The sequence below is a fragment of the Cryptomeria japonica genome, chromosome 4 (assembly GCF_030272615.1).
Source record: "Cryptomeria japonica chromosome 4, Sugi_1.0, whole genome shotgun sequence".
Classification (NCBI taxonomy): domain Eukaryota; kingdom Viridiplantae; phylum Streptophyta; class Pinopsida; order Cupressales; family Cupressaceae; genus Cryptomeria; species Cryptomeria japonica.
The window spans coordinates 455,581,493-455,600,226 of record NC_081408.1 but is presented as its reverse complement, the minus strand read 5'-3'; the positions used below and the strand labels follow the sequence as shown (position 1 = coordinate 455,600,226).

The 18,734-nt window shown below is 39.8% G+C and overlaps 2 protein-coding genes across 3 annotated transcripts in view; one reads left to right on the top strand and one right to left on the bottom strand.

Moving 5' to 3' along the window:
* Nucleotides 1–18,734, bottom strand: part of LOC131077377 (pentatricopeptide repeat-containing protein At5g02860) — a 163,676-nt gene that overhangs the window by 57,763 nt on the left and 87,179 nt on the right. The gene's annotated exons all lie outside the window — the stretch shown is intronic.
* LOC131875161 (uncharacterized) lies at nt 4,954–6,595 on the top strand. The gene is made up of 5 exons (XM_059219195.1): nt 4,954–5,076; nt 5,183–5,415; nt 5,516–5,668; nt 5,775–6,175; nt 6,284–6,595. The coding sequence occupies exons 1-5, from the start codon at nt 4,988–4,990 to the stop codon at nt 6,593–6,595; spliced, it is 1,188 nt and encodes a 395-aa protein (XP_059075178.1). The 5' UTR covers nt 4,954–4,987.

The window sequence follows — 18,734 nt, the reverse complement described above, 5'->3', positions numbered from 1 at the left end:
CATCCTTCTTTTAAGTGTCCTGAAAAGACAACATCATCGTCATCTAAGGTTGACAAGAGGGTTGCATTTGCTCAAGAGGAGGAGGAGGTTGATAGTAGTCCAAGGGAAGTTGTATGCAATTCAGAAGTTGGTGAGTGTTTGATGATCAAGCAGCATATCTTGAAGACCTCACAGGAACCTGAACCCATCCAGAGAAGGAGCCTTTTTAGAACAAGGTGTCAATGTAAAGGTAAAGTGTGTACTCCTGTTGTTGATTCTAGTTCCACTGATAACATGGTTTCTACTGAAATGGTTGACAAGTTACATTTGGAAAGATTGCCTCATAATAATCCTTATAGAGTTTCTTGGGTCAATGATGATGTTAGTCTATTGGTTAAGGAACAAGCAAGGGTTGATTTTCAAATTGGTCAATATAAGGAGAGTGTTCTATATGACATTTTACCCATGGAATGTAGCCATATTTTACTTGGTAGACCTTGGCAATATGACAACCATACTAGTTATGATGGTAGGAGAAACACTTATACTATTGAAAAGGATGGGGTTAAGTACACTTTATGGCCAATTAATGGTGGTGTCAAGGGTAAGAACAAAATAGTCATGTTTGGGAAGAAGACATTGCCTGAGGATGAAGAGTTGGTATCCAAGTCACGGATAAAAAGGGTTGGAAAAGATAATTTGTGTGAAGGTATAATGGTTGGTTCAGTTTTATGTCCATTTGTACAGGACATGGTGAAGGATAAATCTGATGTTGCAGGTAAGAAAGAGCAGGTACAGCAAACAGAGGTTGGGGAAGTGGAGAAGAAGGTGCAAGGGCAACCACCTATTGAAGATTCTTGGTATCCACCAAGTACTATGGTGGTTGGAGTTCCTTTGTGGACTAATTGGTTTTTGTATTTTGGTTTTTATCAGTTTCTTGGAGGTTTTCAGAAGGCTGGAGTTGATGTTCCCTCATGGGACATGAGGATTTTTCAAGGGGTGGAGTATGGTGCAAGAGCACCAAGTGAACCAAGTGTACCTCTTGATTCCAATGACCTATATGGGGTCAAATATGAACATTTTGAATTCTAGATGGTTTTTTGTGTCAAATAAGGTCTAATGAGACCAATAGCATTGTAATAAGGTCATTTGACCATTCATGTAATCAAGTTGTCTAGATGGTCCTAGGAAGGTCCTGTTTTGGCCAATATTGTGCAAATGAGTCAAAATGGGTCAAATTGATGTAATAATGTAAAAGTTGGTTCCAACGGTCTTTTCATGTCTATTTGGACCTATTTCAATGTGTTTAAGGTCATGGTTTAGCAATATGTTGAAAGTTGTCATTATTGACAAATGTTGTCATGAACAACTTTTCTTTGTAAAGGGCAGTTTTATTTCTCCAATGGCCAGTTCAGTTTGAAAAACGGTTGGAGGAGGTTGTGTTCATTTGGGGTGACACCTTTAAGGACCCCAAACCCCGAAAGATGTAAGGGTGTGTTGATTTGATTGTTTTGAGAAGGAAATTGAAGCATCAAAACTATTGGAAATGCAAGAAAACATCTATTTTTTGTTGATTGCATAGTGAAGGTGGATTGGCAAGAATGATCATCACATAGATCCTGAAACTAGATTGTTTTACCTTTGTTTCACATTTGGTGTGAAGCCTTGAAGTTATCGCTGCCCCATTCTACAAGCAAATCTCTACCGGGTAGCCTAAAACCTTCAAACCCCTAGGGTTTGATTGTAATAATGGGTTTTGGCCTATCAATCCTTAACTGAACATTCTACCCTTATAGGAGATGATAGGCCACTGTATCATATGTCACTTTCAAGAGCCATTAAGAGGACACAATAGGGCAAAGAGGATGGACAACTAACCCTAGGTCTGACATCTCTATGTGACAGACCGGTTTGATGAGTGCAATGTGAGAGAATTGAGTGGTAGAGCACTGGAAAGGGGTTTGAATGTGATAGAGGAGTATTTTGGAGGTTGACACAACATTTCATGGTCATGGATAGTCATCTTTTAGGAGAACCAAGCAAGTTTGTGACAGGTTTTCAGTCAAATAGGCCTAATTGCCCTATTAGGTCTGTTAGTGCAGTATTGGTTGGGATATCTGCAAGTTGGTCTGGTACCGGAAACAGAGATATTGTTGAGTACTTCAAAAAAGGTATCTGAAAATATAATTTGTTTGCCTAGATCCTTAGAGTGTCAAAAGTTATCACCCTATTTCTTCAAATGGAGGCCTAATTGCAACCGGTTTTGTTTGTGGGCAAGTGAGTCAAAATTGATGTTCTGGTGGGTCTAAACGATGAAATCCTGATTCATTTGTGTTAAGGTGTTGTGAGAACACCCCTCCAAGGGTTGTTGTATTGAATTGGTCAAGTGGGCCATTCTAACCCCTAAAGCCTAGTAGTAGCCCACTCATGTATGCAAGGGTGTGTGTAGTCACACAAGACTGAGTGTTAGTTGTTTGTAAGTGGACATATTGGAGCCCTTGAGTCTCCTTAGGCATTGTTTAGTGTCATTGAACCATTGCTTGACTTGGTGTTGTGTAAGGACTCTTTGGTAGTAGGGTTTTGGTTGAGTTTGCGAGCCTTGGAGATTGGTTGGTTCAAGGTTATCCTTCCAGTCTGTTGCCTCCTCATCAGAAAGGATGTGTTTTCACACAAAAATTATGTCCGAGGACACCTTCTGCAGTCAACAATGGCTGCCAACAAATTTGAAGACAACCTGCAACTAATAAATTAACCTCTCAAAACAAGTTGCAATCATTCAAAATATGCACAAATTTGATGAAAATCAGTCTTTATGACGAAAGCAATCAAACTAAGGAACATAGGTATGGCTGGTAAAAGTTAAATTTCTAAGGACAAGCAGCCAATAACAAAGTTGCAGACCTATGACAACCTTCCAATGGTCTGAAAATGATCTCAAAATGCCCCCGAAATGTCTCCAAATGTAAATCGTTGTAGTTGTAGTTAGCTGGGCAATAAAAGTTAGGTCTGAAAATTGATGATCAGCCAACAGTGGAGGTCGAACTAGCTGAAGCAATGGCGTCAAAATTCAGATCTGCAGTAACCACAGCAAGTAGGAACAATGGCAGCCACCAAGCGTGAAGGGATCCACCAAAATATGGCACCAAACCAAAATCGAAATTTTCCAGCTATGGCGGCACCTCACACAAGTCTGAAAAATGTCATCAATGGCATTCAAATTTGCCAACTTAGGTCTGAGAACAGCAAGCAAGGATGGAGGTATCAAGAAAAATCGCCCCAAGTTGGAGGTAGAAGCTCCAAGCACAAAATAGCTCCTCCACACAAAATTGCTACCTCACCAAAAAATCGTGGCATTCAATCAACAATCACAGCCACCAAACATGTCGCCCAGCTGGAAAATGGAATGGCAATGGGGAAAAATGGCAGCAAGAAGAGTTTTCAATCAATCACTTTACTTGAACACTTGCTCCAAAATCGTCAACTATGGAGAAAATCGCCCTTGCATAGACACACTTGGCAAACTCAATAATAAAATAATGTTGGCTTTCCCTTTATTTGAACTCACTTTCATTATCAAATCTCACCACACAAGCAATGTGGGATAGAACCAGAGAAACGGGACTCGCCCGAAATCGCCTAAACTCGGCAAGTCCGGGTCCGAGTCAGGCCAAACGAGTCCCAGGGGCTCGGACTCGGACTCGGCCGAGTCTGGCGAGTAAACTCGCCAGACTCGCCGAGTTGGCGATTTTGGCCCAAAATCGCCAAACTCGGCGAGTCCCGAGCCTCGGACTCGGCCGGCGTGGGCATGGCTTAAAACACAAAAAAAAATTAATTTGCATAGTTTTTTTAAATCCGTTTTTTTATGTTAAATGTCTTCTAACCCTAAAAGTGACTTTTATTTCATTCACTTGCAAAAAAAGGAAGAGTAAAGTGAGTTGGGAAGAAAAACAAGGGTGCATAGAAGAAAAACCAGCAAGGAGGATGCTCTAGTTTTCTTCAATTTGTCACATTGGAGCTGCATTGTGTTTCGATTTGGTGCATCAAGAGTTCGATAGGAAGAGTTTGTAGCTCATTTCAAGCTTGTTGTAAGAGGTAAGATTGTTTTTTTTAACATTATTTTGTTTCTTATATGCAAAAATTCCATTTTCTATTTATTTATTTTGAAAGTTTTATATTTTCTTGTATGCAAGATCTTTTGCATGTTTGTAATTTGTATGTAGCATGTAGTATGTAGTTGTACCATGTAGGGTTGTATGTAGGGTTTGTAAATTTTATTTTTTTTAAATTGTAGGGTTTGACAAACCCTACAATTTTTTTAAAAAAAAATTTACAAACCCTACTTTAGTTTTTTTGAATGTATGTATTAATTTTATTTTGCATTTGTAATGTTTTATTGCAGCAAACTTCACTTTATTATTTGCCTCAGCTTCAACTTTCACAAAACTATCCTAAAATGTCTACTTCAGCTTCTAGACCCCCCATGAGAAAGGACCCTGCTTGGAAATATCATGAGGATTTTCCAGGGCAAGGAAAGGGGCAAACAAAATGTATGTTTTGCAAAACAATATTCCATGGAGGTATATATAGGCTGAAATACCATATTGCTGGTGTGCGTGGACATGATGCCGAACCATGCCCAAAAGCAGTCTCTGAGGCCATACGTGATTGTTATGTAATGGTTGAGGAGATTGAAAGAAAAAAAAAAAAAAAGGAGGATCGAGCGGCCATTGGGAGAGAGACAGTTTTAGGATGAGGGACACAGTTAGGTTGTGTTGGAGGCCCTTCTTCCTTACCTCCATATCGTCCCACTCAGTTTGCTACTGCTGGTGCTTCCGTTTCTGCTTCTGCTTCTATAAGTGGCAGTGCCACTGCCACCGCCACTTCTCATGCTCCTACCACTAGTAGTCATAGTGGGAATGTTACCATTGGACCTAGGATTCGTAAATCTAGGTTGGATTCCTTCTTCGTGCCTCGCACTACTCCTGGGTCCCAACCGTCGCTTGAGGGCATGGGTTGGAACAAGGAGGTCCATGATGCTGCTAAAATGGCAATTGGCAGGTTTTGGAGCTACAGCTGTATTCCATTCTTTGTAGCCAGGTGAATGTTTTACTTTTATGTTTGATAACTTTGATTGTTTTAATTTTTATAGTTAACTTATCTCATTGAATTTTTATACTTATCTCATTGAGTTTCTTTGCGACAGGTCTCCTTATTGGCAACAAATGGTTGATGCCATTACCATATGCGGGGCGGGGTTCAAAGCCCCTAGTGAGAGTGATTTGAGGGGACCCATTTTGTCTCAAATGGTGGATGATGTGAAAAAGGATTTAGATGAACAACGCCACATATGGAGCACTAAAGGCTGCACCATCATGACTGATGGTTGGACGGATAGGAGAAATAGAACTCTCCTTAATTTTCTTGTTTCTTCCGCAGGTGATTGATTAATTTTAGTTTCATATAGTCTTTAATTTTTTATTTTTTATCTAATGGTTTATTGAATGATCATTGACCTAGCTTTATTTTTTTATTTCAGGGGGCACCGTTTTCATCAAGTCCATTGATGCCTCCACCCATTGCAAGAATGCCACCTACCTATGTGAGCAGATAGAGGAGGTGATTGAAGATGTGGGTGAGGAGAACGTGGTACAGGTGGTGACCGACAATGCAGCAAATTATGTTGCTGCGGGTAAACTTTTGATTACAAACTAATTTTGTTTGCAAATTAATTACTATCTTGTAGTTTGTACCTCCATTAATTACAATTTACAATGCAACAAATTATGTTGCTGCAGGTAGACTATTGATGGAGAGGCACCCATCTATAGTTTGGACTCCATGTGCTGCTCATTGCATTGACCTCATGTTGGAGGATATTGGAAAAATCCCATGGGTCAAGAGATGTGTAGAAAGGGCAAGAAATGTCTACAAATTTGTATATAATCATTCATGGGTGTTGGCTCTTATGAGACAATACACAGAGCAGAAGGAGTTGCATCGTCCAGGAATCACAAGATTTGCCACAAACTTCCTCACATTGCAATCCATGCTTAGGTCTAAGCCTGCCTTGAGACGTATGATTGTTGGTGAGGAGTGGTCTTCCTCATCCTATGCTACCACCCCTGCAGGGATAGAGATGGCAGACTGCATTTTTGATGAGCAAGGCTTTTGGGTCCCTTGTGATGAGATAGTGAAGGTAATTTTTTTATAAATTCTACAATTTAGCTTCATGTTTTATAAGTTATTATATGTATTCTCTTATTTGCTCATTTTTCTAAATTACACAATATTTTCAATTTTGCAGTTTGTTAAGCCCTTGGTGGTTTTGTTGCGAGTTGCGGATGGAGATAAGCCCGAAATGGGCTATATATATGAGGGCATGGATAGGGCGAAGGAGGCCATCAAATTCGTCTATGGAGCAGATGAGAGCAAGTATGGTCCCATTTGGGAGATCATTGATAGGAGATGGCATCATCAGCTACATAGGCCCATCCATGCGGCAACCTATTATCTGAATCCGGCATTCCGTTTTATCCCTTCTTTCAAGGCTGATGCGGAGGTCCTTAATGGGCTATATGCAATCATGGAGAAGATGGGACCTGCCAGTATTTCTTAGATAGACCTTTTTCGAGAGCTACAGATGTTCTCAGATGCACAAGGGGAGACCTTCTCTCGTCCTGTTGCCAAACACGCTAGAACAACTATGATGCTAGGTAAAAATAAATTGTTAGGCTTAATTTTAGTTTTATTCAATACTATATTGTAACTTGTTAAATGAGTTCATGAGTGAGACTGATTTTATTTATTTTTCTCATTTCAAACTCAGATCATTGGTGGAACTTTTTTGGCCCAGAGACACCAAATGTTCAGAAGTTGGCCATTCGTATCTTGAGCCAACCATGCAGTGCATCAGGTTGTGAGCGCAATTGGAGTATGTTTGAGCACGTACACTCCAAGAAGCGCAATAGATTATCTGTGGAGAAGATGAATGATCTCGTCTTTGTTCACTACAACCTCCGCCTGAGAATGAGAAAGAATGCAACAGTTGACATGTCTCCTATCATTCTAGATGAGGTTGATCTTGAAGCAGAGTGGGCCAATGAGAATCAGACAGCTCCTGGGACTCCTACAGCTGTATTTAGTGATGATGACATTGATTGGATCGACCAGGTAGATATAGAGGCTGAGGCTGTAGCCATGGCAGAGGAGGAGCAGAGAACACGAGCAGAGACAGGAAATACTGAGACTCGGAGTGACACAGCTGTTCCTGTTGTTGGTGAGCATGACACAGCCGTTCCTGATGTTGGTGAGCATGGCATGGTGTCACGGGGAGCAACTATGGCTGCTGAATCATCCAGGACCTACTTTAAACGCCTTCGCAGGGGGCCAGGGCGAGAGGGTGCACGGCCATCTCAGCCATAGGCTTGTACACTTGTAGTTGTATTTAGTTTTACTATTTACCTTTGGTATTTGTATGAAACATTTGATGATGATCATATGATGACATGGATTTTTTATTCCATGAGTTTTGTAATATTGTATACATTTGACAATATTTATATATCTATGTTTCTTATTTTCTTCAGCTACAATTTGCGTTTATGCTTATGTGATTGATGTATACTTGTGTATGTAATCAAATGAGCCGAGTTTAATGATGTTTTTGTGTCTTTAAGGTGTATTCAATAAAGGGTGTCTGAAACAAGTTTTAAATCTTTAAAAATCTCTAAATTTCTTGAGTTTTTCACTTTCCCGAGTCCAGCCGAGTTTGGAGCCGAGTCTGACGCCGAGTCCCGAGTCCGAGTCCGAGTCGGCCTTGCCGAGTACGAGCCGAGTCCGAGTCCTGTTTCTTTGGATAGAACACTTGTTTTTATACTTGCTTGGTGAAACCGATTTGCTTCTAGAAGGTTGAAAACATTAAATGCTTATTGCAAATCATTCATTGTTTTTTTATTTTTTAAATAATAATCATTGTCTTTCATTAAAAAACAATTAAATGGGGCTCATTTTATTAAAATATTTCAATTTAAATCCAAAATGGGCCAATTGGGGAAAATCGATCCCAATAAGGATTAAAAAATCCTCACAAAAATCACCTAAAATCATCAAATATCCCCTTAGGGGAAAATCGATCTAGGTGTGGAATGAAAATTCCACTTAAAATTAAGTCAGGACACAAAAAAACCCCTCTGGTGGAAAAACGACCTCAGTCTGGATGAAAATCCGGATTCAAAAGATTGAAAATCTCTCGCAGTGGAAAATCGCCTTGAGTCAGGACTAAGTGTCTGCACAAAAATCCTCAAAACTTATCACAAAAGTCCTGGTGGAAAATCGACCCAGGTGTGGAATCAAGACAAATGTAATCCACAATCCCATTGATACTCCTTGGTGGAAAAACGTGGGTAGTCAAGATAAATCTTGACACTTAGTCAAAATTTAACGCATCCAGGGGAAAAACGACCCCAGTATGGATTCACAGTGGTGGAAAATTGAGGCAAGTATGGATTTCAAGGGAAATCCATGTCCAGTTTGGATTTTGAGTGAGGAAAACCATGGGTAATCAAGAATATGAGGGGAAAAGCACCTCTAGTATGGAATTTTGACCTCCTAAACCTTAGAATATGGATTTTCATCTAGAAAATGATGATTTTTCCACTCAAAACCACTAGGAAACTTCAAAACTCAATAAAACTCAACTGAACTTAGGCAAATTTACCAAAAATTGGAGCGTAACACAAGGAAATTTATCGGGATAGAGTGTGAAATCAACTTGAATAACTTCCTAGGAGCGAGAAAACAACTCCAAAAGGTCTAAAAACACCTTAGCACTTAAAATCACCGATGAGGACGTTTAAAAACCCGTTAACGCTCCATGGGGGGTCAACACTTGGACAAAACTAGGGTCATTAAAAATCTCAATTTTCATGCGCTTGATCCTATAACTTCAAAACCCTAAACGACACTAGGCATGATCAAAACTCCAAGACTTGAGCACGGGAAACACAAAATTGCCCACTAAGCTGCCAAAACCTTAACCTAAACAACGCGGAAAGCAGGAAAAGAGGGGGTCCCCGTTAGCAATGGCGCGATGTGTGAAAAGGTCACAACAAGACATAATATAAGGTGTGGCATCAAAAAGATAGGGAGATGGCCTTTGAATGAGGATGTGTCACTTCAACAAAAACAGAGTAAAACAGACCCTTAGCATCCAACGCCCATATAAAGAGTGTGATTCACGTCATTTTAGCACCATTCAATAAGAGATTCTGATCAGATATTAAGAAAGCAATTTTAGTGATTAAGATCAGACCTGATTTTAGCAAATTTTCCAGATATATCGTGATCAGTATCATCATGTCTAGACTTGAATAGGTTGTAGGAAGATTGATTTTTGCAGAAAATTGTTTTCATTCCTCATGTTTTGATGCAAAATATTTTTGCTTTTCAGGCTTGGTATGAAGATAAAAGAAAAGAGAAAGATGAGCATCCAAGGAAGCATGGAGCAGCAGTCATTAAGGCAAATTTTGATCGAATTTCCCAGTAAATTCCATCAGCACATTGTGTAAAGGTGAATTCCATGATGGTTGCAGCTATTTTGATCAACAACAAAGACAGTTTTCAGATTGATTCTCAAGCAGTTTCTAACATAGCCAGGGTAACATCAGAGGTTATTCAAGCAAATTTAAGGCAGAGATGAGATGAATTGTAGGAGTAAGATGATTTTCCATCAGAAATTCAACTTTTCAAAGCAATCCAAGTGAGTACCAACAGAGGAAGGCTCAAATCAGATGCAAGACAAGTAATGGATGAAGGAGGCCGGTGTTAATGTTAAAAGATTGGAAGGAGATAACCTTTTGAAGGAGAAACAAGCTAATTGAATGTAAATCTGGGTGGATTTCTTCATCAACTTCAGTAGTTCCAGATTTTGAGACATCATGAGAAGGGTAATACATGACGAATGATCGCTGGATGAGGCTGAATGATGAGGAAAGGAACAACAACAATCTGAAAGAGCTAAGTTTAAAGCCATACAAGGAAGCAAATCAAAGATAGAGGCTTGATCAGGACAATACAAACGAAAACAGAATTTGAATGGAAGAACTACTTTGAGGATTCTTGGTGATTGTAAGGCTGAGAGCAGGCTGGAGATAGCCATTTAAGGTGACTTCCCCTGCCATCCAAATAGTCCAATGCATTTCCTTTGCTCATCAAGAGAAGTGAACTGCACTTCCTTTGCTCATGCATTCAAGCGAACTTACTAACTTGCTGACCTTACTCATTGGCATAACATAAACAAGTGAAGGGGACCGAATTAATGGAGATTTTGATAAAAAGCTGGTAGAGAAGGTAAATTTGAGCGATCTCCTCTTGAAAAGCATTTCCTTTGCCTTTGAATTTGAGCAATCTTCATGAGAAGTTTGAAATGTCCCCTTTTTCGCTCTAATTTGTTTTGGGCACTGTTGGCCAATTCCGAGACCCGTTGGTCAATCAAAGGTAGAAATTTAGATTTATGATTTTCTAGGAGGATGCTTTGGCAGTTTTGGTGGCTTGCCTGTTAGAATTTTACAGTTCTGATTCTAGATTCCTTCTGGGTTTTTACAGAGCTTCGTGATGGTGTGACATGCAACTGAATCTGAGGACTTTTCCGAACTTACTATTCTTAGTAAGTGGGGGGGAGGACAACTTATTTTTGGGGGTTTTTCTGGGTTTTCAAAGAACCTCGCGATGGTGTGACATGCAAACGAATCCGAAGACTTTTCCAAACTTACTATTTTTAGTAAGTTGTGATGGCTGCTCAGAATGTGATTAAAATGCATTTGGACACACACTATTTTTAGCAGTATGCTATTTTTAGTAAGTTCTATTTTCAACGGTGCTATTTTTAACAGGGTTTTAGTAGGTCAGTTTGAGTAGTTGGTCTTCTAGCATTTTTGGAGCTATTTTGGCAAGTCTGAGCTTATGTTGGGCGACTTCATGGTTGAGGAAAAATATTTTATAAGTACATTATTTATAAGGCATGATGGACGCCTTAGAAAGAAATAAGTTAATTATTTCTTTTCACTTTATTACCTTGGACGTTATAACACACTTTATTGATATTTTTATGAAGTATATTTGCTACCTTGAGGGGGTTGATTTCTTGGAAAATGTTGTTTAAAGTTGGATTATAACTAGGCAATATGGACGATTTATTAAAGGGATTGCTTAAGTTATATTAGTCATTTTCTCAATTATATGTTGGGCGCTCACATTATGTGTTATTTGCATTTTAATAAAGTGTCTTGTCTAGGTAAAATGGGATGACTTGGTGAAAGGGATGAAATGAAATGCAAATTAAAGTGAATTTGAATGCCATTGTTTAGTCCCACATTGGAAGGAAAAGGAGGTTTGATTTGGGAGAAGGTTATAAATAAGTGCCTTGGCCTTCATTTGAGACTATCCATGTTGATTGATATAGTTATGCTACCTGTTGTGGCCTAATCACACATCACCCCATCCCAGATGGGGACCCCCTACTTTTTAGGCCCTCTCGGTCGTTTGGTTTTGGTTTTTGGGGTCTTTTGGTGGCAATCTTGTCAGTCTCTCTACTTTGCAAGCATTTGGGGGTCAAAATGATCAAGTCTGCTTTTCGTTTGAATGAATTTGGTGAATCTAGGGCTCGTTTTGTCAATTTTAGGGTTTTGCCTTTAGTCCAAGATTTTAGGGTTTTCTATTAGGTTTTTTGAAAAATTGAATGCAAAACTGGAATCAGGACGCTTCGAGGAATCTCCCACTAAAATTTGAAATCGGAGCAACTTTCTATTTTTAGAAAGTTCCTATTTTAGGGATTTTACTATGTCCTAGAATGTCTTCATTTTGCCCAAAATCAAATTTACTAGTTTTAGTAATTTCTATTTTTAGGAAGTTTCTATTTATAGTAAGTCATCCTATGTTTTTTTGGCTCTAACTCTGACATTTTGAAAAGTTTCTATTTTTGGAAAGATTGTTTTTGACGGGACCATTTAGGCAGGGAATGAAGATTGAACATTCACGACTATTTCTAAATCCGGAACGCCAAAAGAAGACATGCTGGATCAAAAATGGCTAAGTGTTGGCATCAAGTCTTGAAATGGAAAGCTCGAAAATTCATCTAAGTCCGGGAAATCACTTCAGATCCACAAATGGCATCCTGATCCGGAAGCGGCTAGAATCGACTAAGTCTGGATAAAAAAGGATCAAATTCCAAGGCAAGGTGAAATTGGCACCCTAGAAGTCAAGCGGGCGCCAAAGTTGATGTGTCATGGAATTCATTCCGAAGTCAAGAATCCCTCCCTGAGTCAAAATTGCGCCCATACTTGGGATGGGGCGCTAAAATCACATCATCATGGAAAATATTGAGCATGTTGAAATTCCATGTCTCAGTCAAAAATGCGCCCAATAACAGAGGAGGGCACTAAAGTAGGGTTGTCCTGGAAAACTCCAAAATGCAATGAATCCTCGGCTAAGTCAAAAATCCACCCAAGCTAGGAAGAAGGCACCAAATGTAAGGAGTCAAGAAAAATGTTAAATGCATCAAATTCCCTGCCTTGAGGAGAATTGTGCCTAAGGAAGGTATAAGGGTGCTAAAAGAGACCTTCTGTGGAAAGCATGGAAAGTATGAGATTCCATGACACATGCCAAATTCGCCCTAGGATTCATTAGGTCACTGAAGGAGGGTAGGTTTGGAGAATGTGAAAAATTATAAATTCCCTCACACAAGAAAAATTCCACTCAAGGTAGCTAGGAGGGCGCTAAAGTGCTCAATCCATGGAGAAAACTCAAAAGTTATGAATTCCAAGCCAAAGTTAGATTAGCGCCCTAGGACAAGGGCGCCAAAGCAGATGGTGCATGGAAAAATGTTGGAGTTAGAAATTCCTTGCCTTGGGGAAAATTGTGCCTAGGGAAGGTACTAGGGTGCCAAAACTTGATGATCATGGAAAGCTTCAAAATCACAAAATTTCTTACCAATACAGAATCATTACCCAAGTCCAAAGGCAGGTGCCCAAGTCAAGGTATCAAGGAAGAGCATGGGAAGGATGAATTTCCTCCGTCGAAGTCAAAGTTCCATAACCAGTCAGGAAGTTAAAAAATTTCAAAGGCAGAAATAATGAAATTCCTTCACCAAACTGGATTCCACGTTCAAGTCTAAGAATGAAGAGGAATTTTCCAAGGCAAAAAGAAATCCAAGGGTCAAGAAAGGAAAGGAAAAGCAAGAGATCCCCTCGGTAAAAAATTTGAAATTTCCATTTTTAGACACCAAATCTCACTGGGATTCGAATTTTTTTTCAGATTTGGACTCATGAGAGAATTCTCTCTCCACTAGACCCGGGTCCTAAATTTGAGGAAAATCCCTAAAAAATAGGATATTGTAAAAAGGCGTAGAAAAATCCCTTCGGAGCAAGAAAAGTCAAGCCAAGGAGATGAATTAAGTGAATCTTGAAGGAATCTTCTAATTTCCCTCCAAAATTTGAAAAAATGGAAATTAATAAGTTGGCAAGGGAATATTCTAAGTATGACGCACAATTCAATGCAATAAGAGAAATTTCCAAATTTAAACTCAACTACGAGGGAAATTCCACTTGCATGGTGTGGTGATTGGGAGGGTATGACGCATAATGAATGCAGTTGCCGAATTAGATTCCTCCCAACTTAGCAGCATGATTGGGGAAATTCTATATAAGCATGAAGATGCATTCCATTTCTCACGTGCAAGATTTAAGAAAAAAGAGTTGGCGAAGAGGTGAAGAAAGTCATACTTAGAGAATTTTTCATCATTTCCAAGAAGCTTTTCCAGGATGGCAGAATCAAGCAAGGCAGCTACTATCACTAGGCAAGCACAGATAAAAGCAGAGATGAATGGATTCCTTCCTGATTCCAAGATTGCTTCCAGGTGGAAGGAGATTAGCGATACAAATTTAGGCATGTTCAAGTTGGCTGCCTTCAAGATCAAGATGTTTGGAACAGCTGGGCATAATCCATCTCCTATAGCTGTCAAGTTTGTCAAAAGCGGAATTGTTGTAGCAACTGGTTTTCCTGCTGCTATCCAGTGTCCAGATTTGATTCTAGAATGTGCAAAGCATTACAATTTGGAGTGGAAGACAATTTCAATGTTAGATGGCAAGCTACTGGCGACATTGACTCTGGAATCGATTGGTGAAGCCTTCGGAATTCCTTCAAACTATTCCATGACATACATGACCATAAATGGAGCTAAGGCAGTTTATGAAGCGGGTCCTGGCAGATGTGCAGATATGATCAATAAACCGTGGTTGCTAAAGCCTAGGCCGCATATCTCCAAAATGCCTAAGGTTCTCACTATCTTCGAATTCAAATAGGAATATGTGGACCTGATAAAGATGCCAAGTAGGATAATGGGATGTTCACATTTTGTGAATTTTGAGCCATGGATGTTCTTCTACATCGGCGAGATCATGAATGCCAATGGGTTAGTGGATTGGGCTAGGTTGATCAGCCACTACTTGCATGAATAACTGAGAGATTTGAAAGAAAGGAAGTCCCAATCCTTCTTCATGAGCTCCTACGTGATCTATATGCTTGCAAGAAGGGGAGGCTTTGATGGTTTGCCGACAAAAGGAATCATGGGTTGCGGACCGGCACAACTGTAAGTGCATGAGTGTTATCCTCAGTTGCATCTTCATAATAATTCTTACAAGCTGGCGAATGACACCCTCACTATGTACTTGGCAAGGCTTATGTAGAATGAATTTTACACAAGGGTGTCACCACAGGCTAGGGCCCTAGTTCAGAAATATGGAGCCACGTTCTTGCAATTTCCGAAGTTCACCTATATCAGGACGCAAGGATTCTCATTCCAGTCATACAAATTACCAAGGTATCCATTCGACAAACTGGTATTGCTTGAACTCATGAGGCAGTTGACAGCCTATGATCAATTACAAAAGAAGAAGAAGAAGCAGTCTATTGAATTCCCAGTTGTCCTAGGTGATTACATGGACGTGTGCCTGAATTTGGAAGCAGCTGAGAAAGAAGCAGAGGAGTTGGCATTCTATCACTTGGCATTTTACATATCCAAAGCTCAATATGATCCTTATCGCCAAATCAAAAAGGTTGTTGGAGTGAAATTTATACATAAGTTTCACCTAGAAGACTTTTGGGCAAGTGCCAAGGATGACCTTGAAGTCCAGAAGAAAATGTACTCCAGACTGCCCCTTGACACCATCAGGATAAGTGAGATAATGCAAATGCCGAATCAAGTGAAGGAAGATTCGGACCTGGTGCAACCAAAATTCGAAAGGGTGAAAGATCAACCCATTCAGCGACCAGATAGGTCAAAACCTGAAATTGACGATCTAGACATCCTAGCCAAACTAGTTCTAAAGTTTACCAGACATTGGGTTGATAGGCATATCAAAAGGTTGAAAAAGGGAGTTGTCTACCTGACTTTCCAATTAATGGGAAATCTTGATTCCCACAGCGAGGCTATGGAAGGATCTTCACAAGCTCAGGATGAAGAAGGAGAAGCTCAGCAAAAAGGAGAAGTCCAGCTTGATAGAGGGAAAAGTGCTCCAAAGAGGCCGAGGATGACAAGGAAGAAGGATGTCCAACAAGAAGCCCAACAGAAAACCCAGCAGGAAGACCATCAAGAAATTCATCAGGAAGTTCAACAAGAAGTGAAGCAGGAAGAACCACCGCAAAAGAGAGCAAGGGTAGAAAGGATGCAGTCACCGGCTAGTTCTTCCAGTGTGCAGGAGGTAGAAATGTTTTCGCAGGAAAATCTAGTAAATCCACCTCCAGGCAACATCCTTGACAATGCTCCAGCACAAGATATTCTCAGCGTCAGTGCTTCGCATAGACCAAATCAGCCAAGAAGTCAAAGATAGGAAATTCCTTCTTATCAGGAAGAAACTCGCCAGGATAGTTTCGTGGAAGCCATCCTTGGCAAGATGGAGGAAGTATCACAAGAGCAAGAGCAAATGGAAATCCATAGTCACTCCATTCCCGCTCCTGATTGGTCGATGGATAGATTAAGAAAGGAGTTGGAAAAGGAGATTGATCTAGCATAGGAGTTACAAGAGTTGTTAAAAAGAATGGATCAGCCAGCAGAGAGGAAGCCTCCCCAGAAATTTTCCAAGGTCGTGAGGGATGAATCTGGATCCCGAACCTTGCATATAGCTGAGCCTATAGTAGATAAAGACAGGATTAAAATTATGCCAGAAGATTATGTGATTAGACAGATTGATCTAGGGTGTGCTTCCATTGGGCAGGTAATTGAAGACTTTGAAGGATCTTCCTTGGCCATGACAGAAAAGATGCACAAGACAAAGGCAAAATGTAAAAGGCTGAAGGAAGAAAATAGGGCCTTATGTGAATACATTAGAAATCTCAAGCAGTCGCTCAGAGAAGCAGATCCCTCATTCATTCCTCCTTCCTCTCTCCCTAAGGAAGTCGTTGACGACACAAAAGTAATCAGAGTGATGGCCCAGAGTTCCAGGGAATGGGTGGAAGATGTATTTACTGTGGCTGGAAAGTTCATTGAAGATTTGGCTCAGCTTCATACCAGATTTGTGGCCCTTCTAAACAGATTGGAGATAGCAGAAGGTTTGTGGGAAGATGTCCACATTTATCAGGACTCAACCATTCCACGACTCAGGGCTCTAATGAAGATTCTGAAGCAAACACTGATAAAAGGAAAAGTAATCCAAGAGAATGAAATCTATGATTTTTCCTGATGGTTCTGTGTCGTTTGCTCAGGGAAGAATACCTTTGAAAAGTTTAGCATGGAGTCTTTAACTTTGAAAGACTCAATTAGAAGGGTGCAGGAGGAAGTGATCAATGTGATCGAAGCACTGTTCGCAAAGAGGCTCAATGAGGATGGAGTAACGATGAACTCCTTGAAATCCCAGTTACATGAGTTCTTCGTAGGTTCCTATTGATGTGTTTTTTACGCACATGCGAACACAGATTAAAATAACTAAGAGTATCCTATCCTCTCTTGAACAAAATCTCTCAAATGTTGAAGATTAGCTTAAGGATCACTTGACAAGACTCCAAGGTTCATGAATGTAGGGTCACTACGTGTGGATAAGCTCCATTGGTTGATGTGATTATGCTGGAATCACAAGGGGACTTACCTTGAATTGTCGAATGCTTGAATTGCTGGAACTTAGATCATCTGATGTTGCGATCTTGTGATGCTTTGTTTTATCCTAAACTAGCTTGAGTTTGAAAAAATGACAAAAGATGAAGGGTTGAGAGAGTCTATTCTAAGGCCTAGAATGTAAGAATATGGGTGAATGATTAGATGGAATCCTACTGAACGAGGTCTCACCATCAACTTGAACAATTTGACACAAGCTCAATGCAATCTTCTAAGGACATTTCAAAGATATTTGAATCAATACCATCGAACACTGTTCACCATTCAAGTTAATGCATAAACAATGGATGTATAGCGATTTGAAGTTAAGCTCATATTACTCCAGTTGACCACACAAGGCACACTTACAATCAGCAAGAGGCTAGTGGTATGGACGAAACGGATTCCACGCAAATGCACTCTAAATTTTTTTTTCCATTTGAACTAATCAACATGAAAGTAAATTGAGAAGTAAAGAGCATGCGGGTTGTTGAAGCAACAAATCAAATTCACCACAACTTCAACGAAATCAATTGTTCTCTACAACAAGGTTTGGCAACAATCTTTGCCTTCTCCTAATCTAACTCCTATTATAATTGCTATTCTTCTAAGTTATCTATTATTCTATTCTATTCACTATTAACCTTTACAAATGAGAGGGTTGAGCCTTTTATAGTGCTCTCAATACAATTCAATGGCTCAGATCCATTTGAAATCAATGGCCGAGATTTTACAATGAAAACCCTAATTAGGGTTTGTTACAACAAACTCAATTTGGCCAATGAAATAATTACAACACTTTAATATAACCAATATATAACAAGGGTAGGTGCCTTGGAGTTTGTGCCATCACTGGTGAGTCAGGTACATTGAATCAAGACGAGCTGATGTGGAACTTCTTTGATTGGTGAGTGGTGACTGGGACGATGACTAGGATTCCACCTTCCAACTTGCACTTTATAGACTTGATTTGATTCATCATCATGAAGGGATGTTGAGAGATATCTCTTGATACTCAACATTATCCAATTTGCTTGAAGTGATGATGATGATTGAGAAGCAAACTTTGATTAACTCTTATGAAACTATCTGCTCCCTCGATCATGCTCAATGTAGGTCTTGCGATGACTTTGGTTGATCTTCCTTCGTTTTTGACATACTTGATGAATGATGCAACTGGTTGAATGTAGCTCTTCATCGTACTGACTTCGATTCTTGGATTCCCGAAGGGAATTCAAGATTGTAAAACATCCTTTCATCATGTAAGTTATCCTTCCTTGATGCTCTAGTGCCTTGAGGTAGTTGGATGATTTCTCCTTTGCACTCCTCTGATCTTTCCATATCAATGTGATAGAATGAGAACCTTGAAGATATCCCACTCTACTGCTTGCAGCTATGCAATTGAGGTGGTGAGAGTCTTTAAACACTTTGAGATCTTCTCTTCCTTGATGTTCTTGCGTTTGTTGACGAAGCTTCTTGAAGAGGTTCTCCTTGTATCTTGCTTCATCTCCTGCAAAACAAACAAGCAAGTATCAAATACAATTGATATATAGGTTTAATAAGAGCATAAAAAGAGAATTCGTCCTCATGATGTGACACTCGAAGTTGTTTTTGTGCT

What these genes read in the sequence shown, in the direction of transcription:
- LOC131875161 (XM_059219195.1), top strand. Translation starts at nt 4,988, where the DNA reads ATGGGTTGGAACAAGGAGGTCCATGATGCTGCTAAAATGGCAATTGGC. An exon ending in TTTTCTTGTTTCTTCCGCAG is followed by an intron (nt 5,416 to 5,515) that starts GTGATTGATTAA and finishes TTTTTATTTCAG; the next exon opens with GGGGCACCGTTTTCATCAAG. An exon ending in CTTGTGATGAGATAGTGAAG is followed by an intron (nt 6,176 to 6,283) that starts GTAATTTTTTTA and finishes TCAATTTTGCAG; the next exon opens with TTTGTTAAGCCCTTGGTGGT.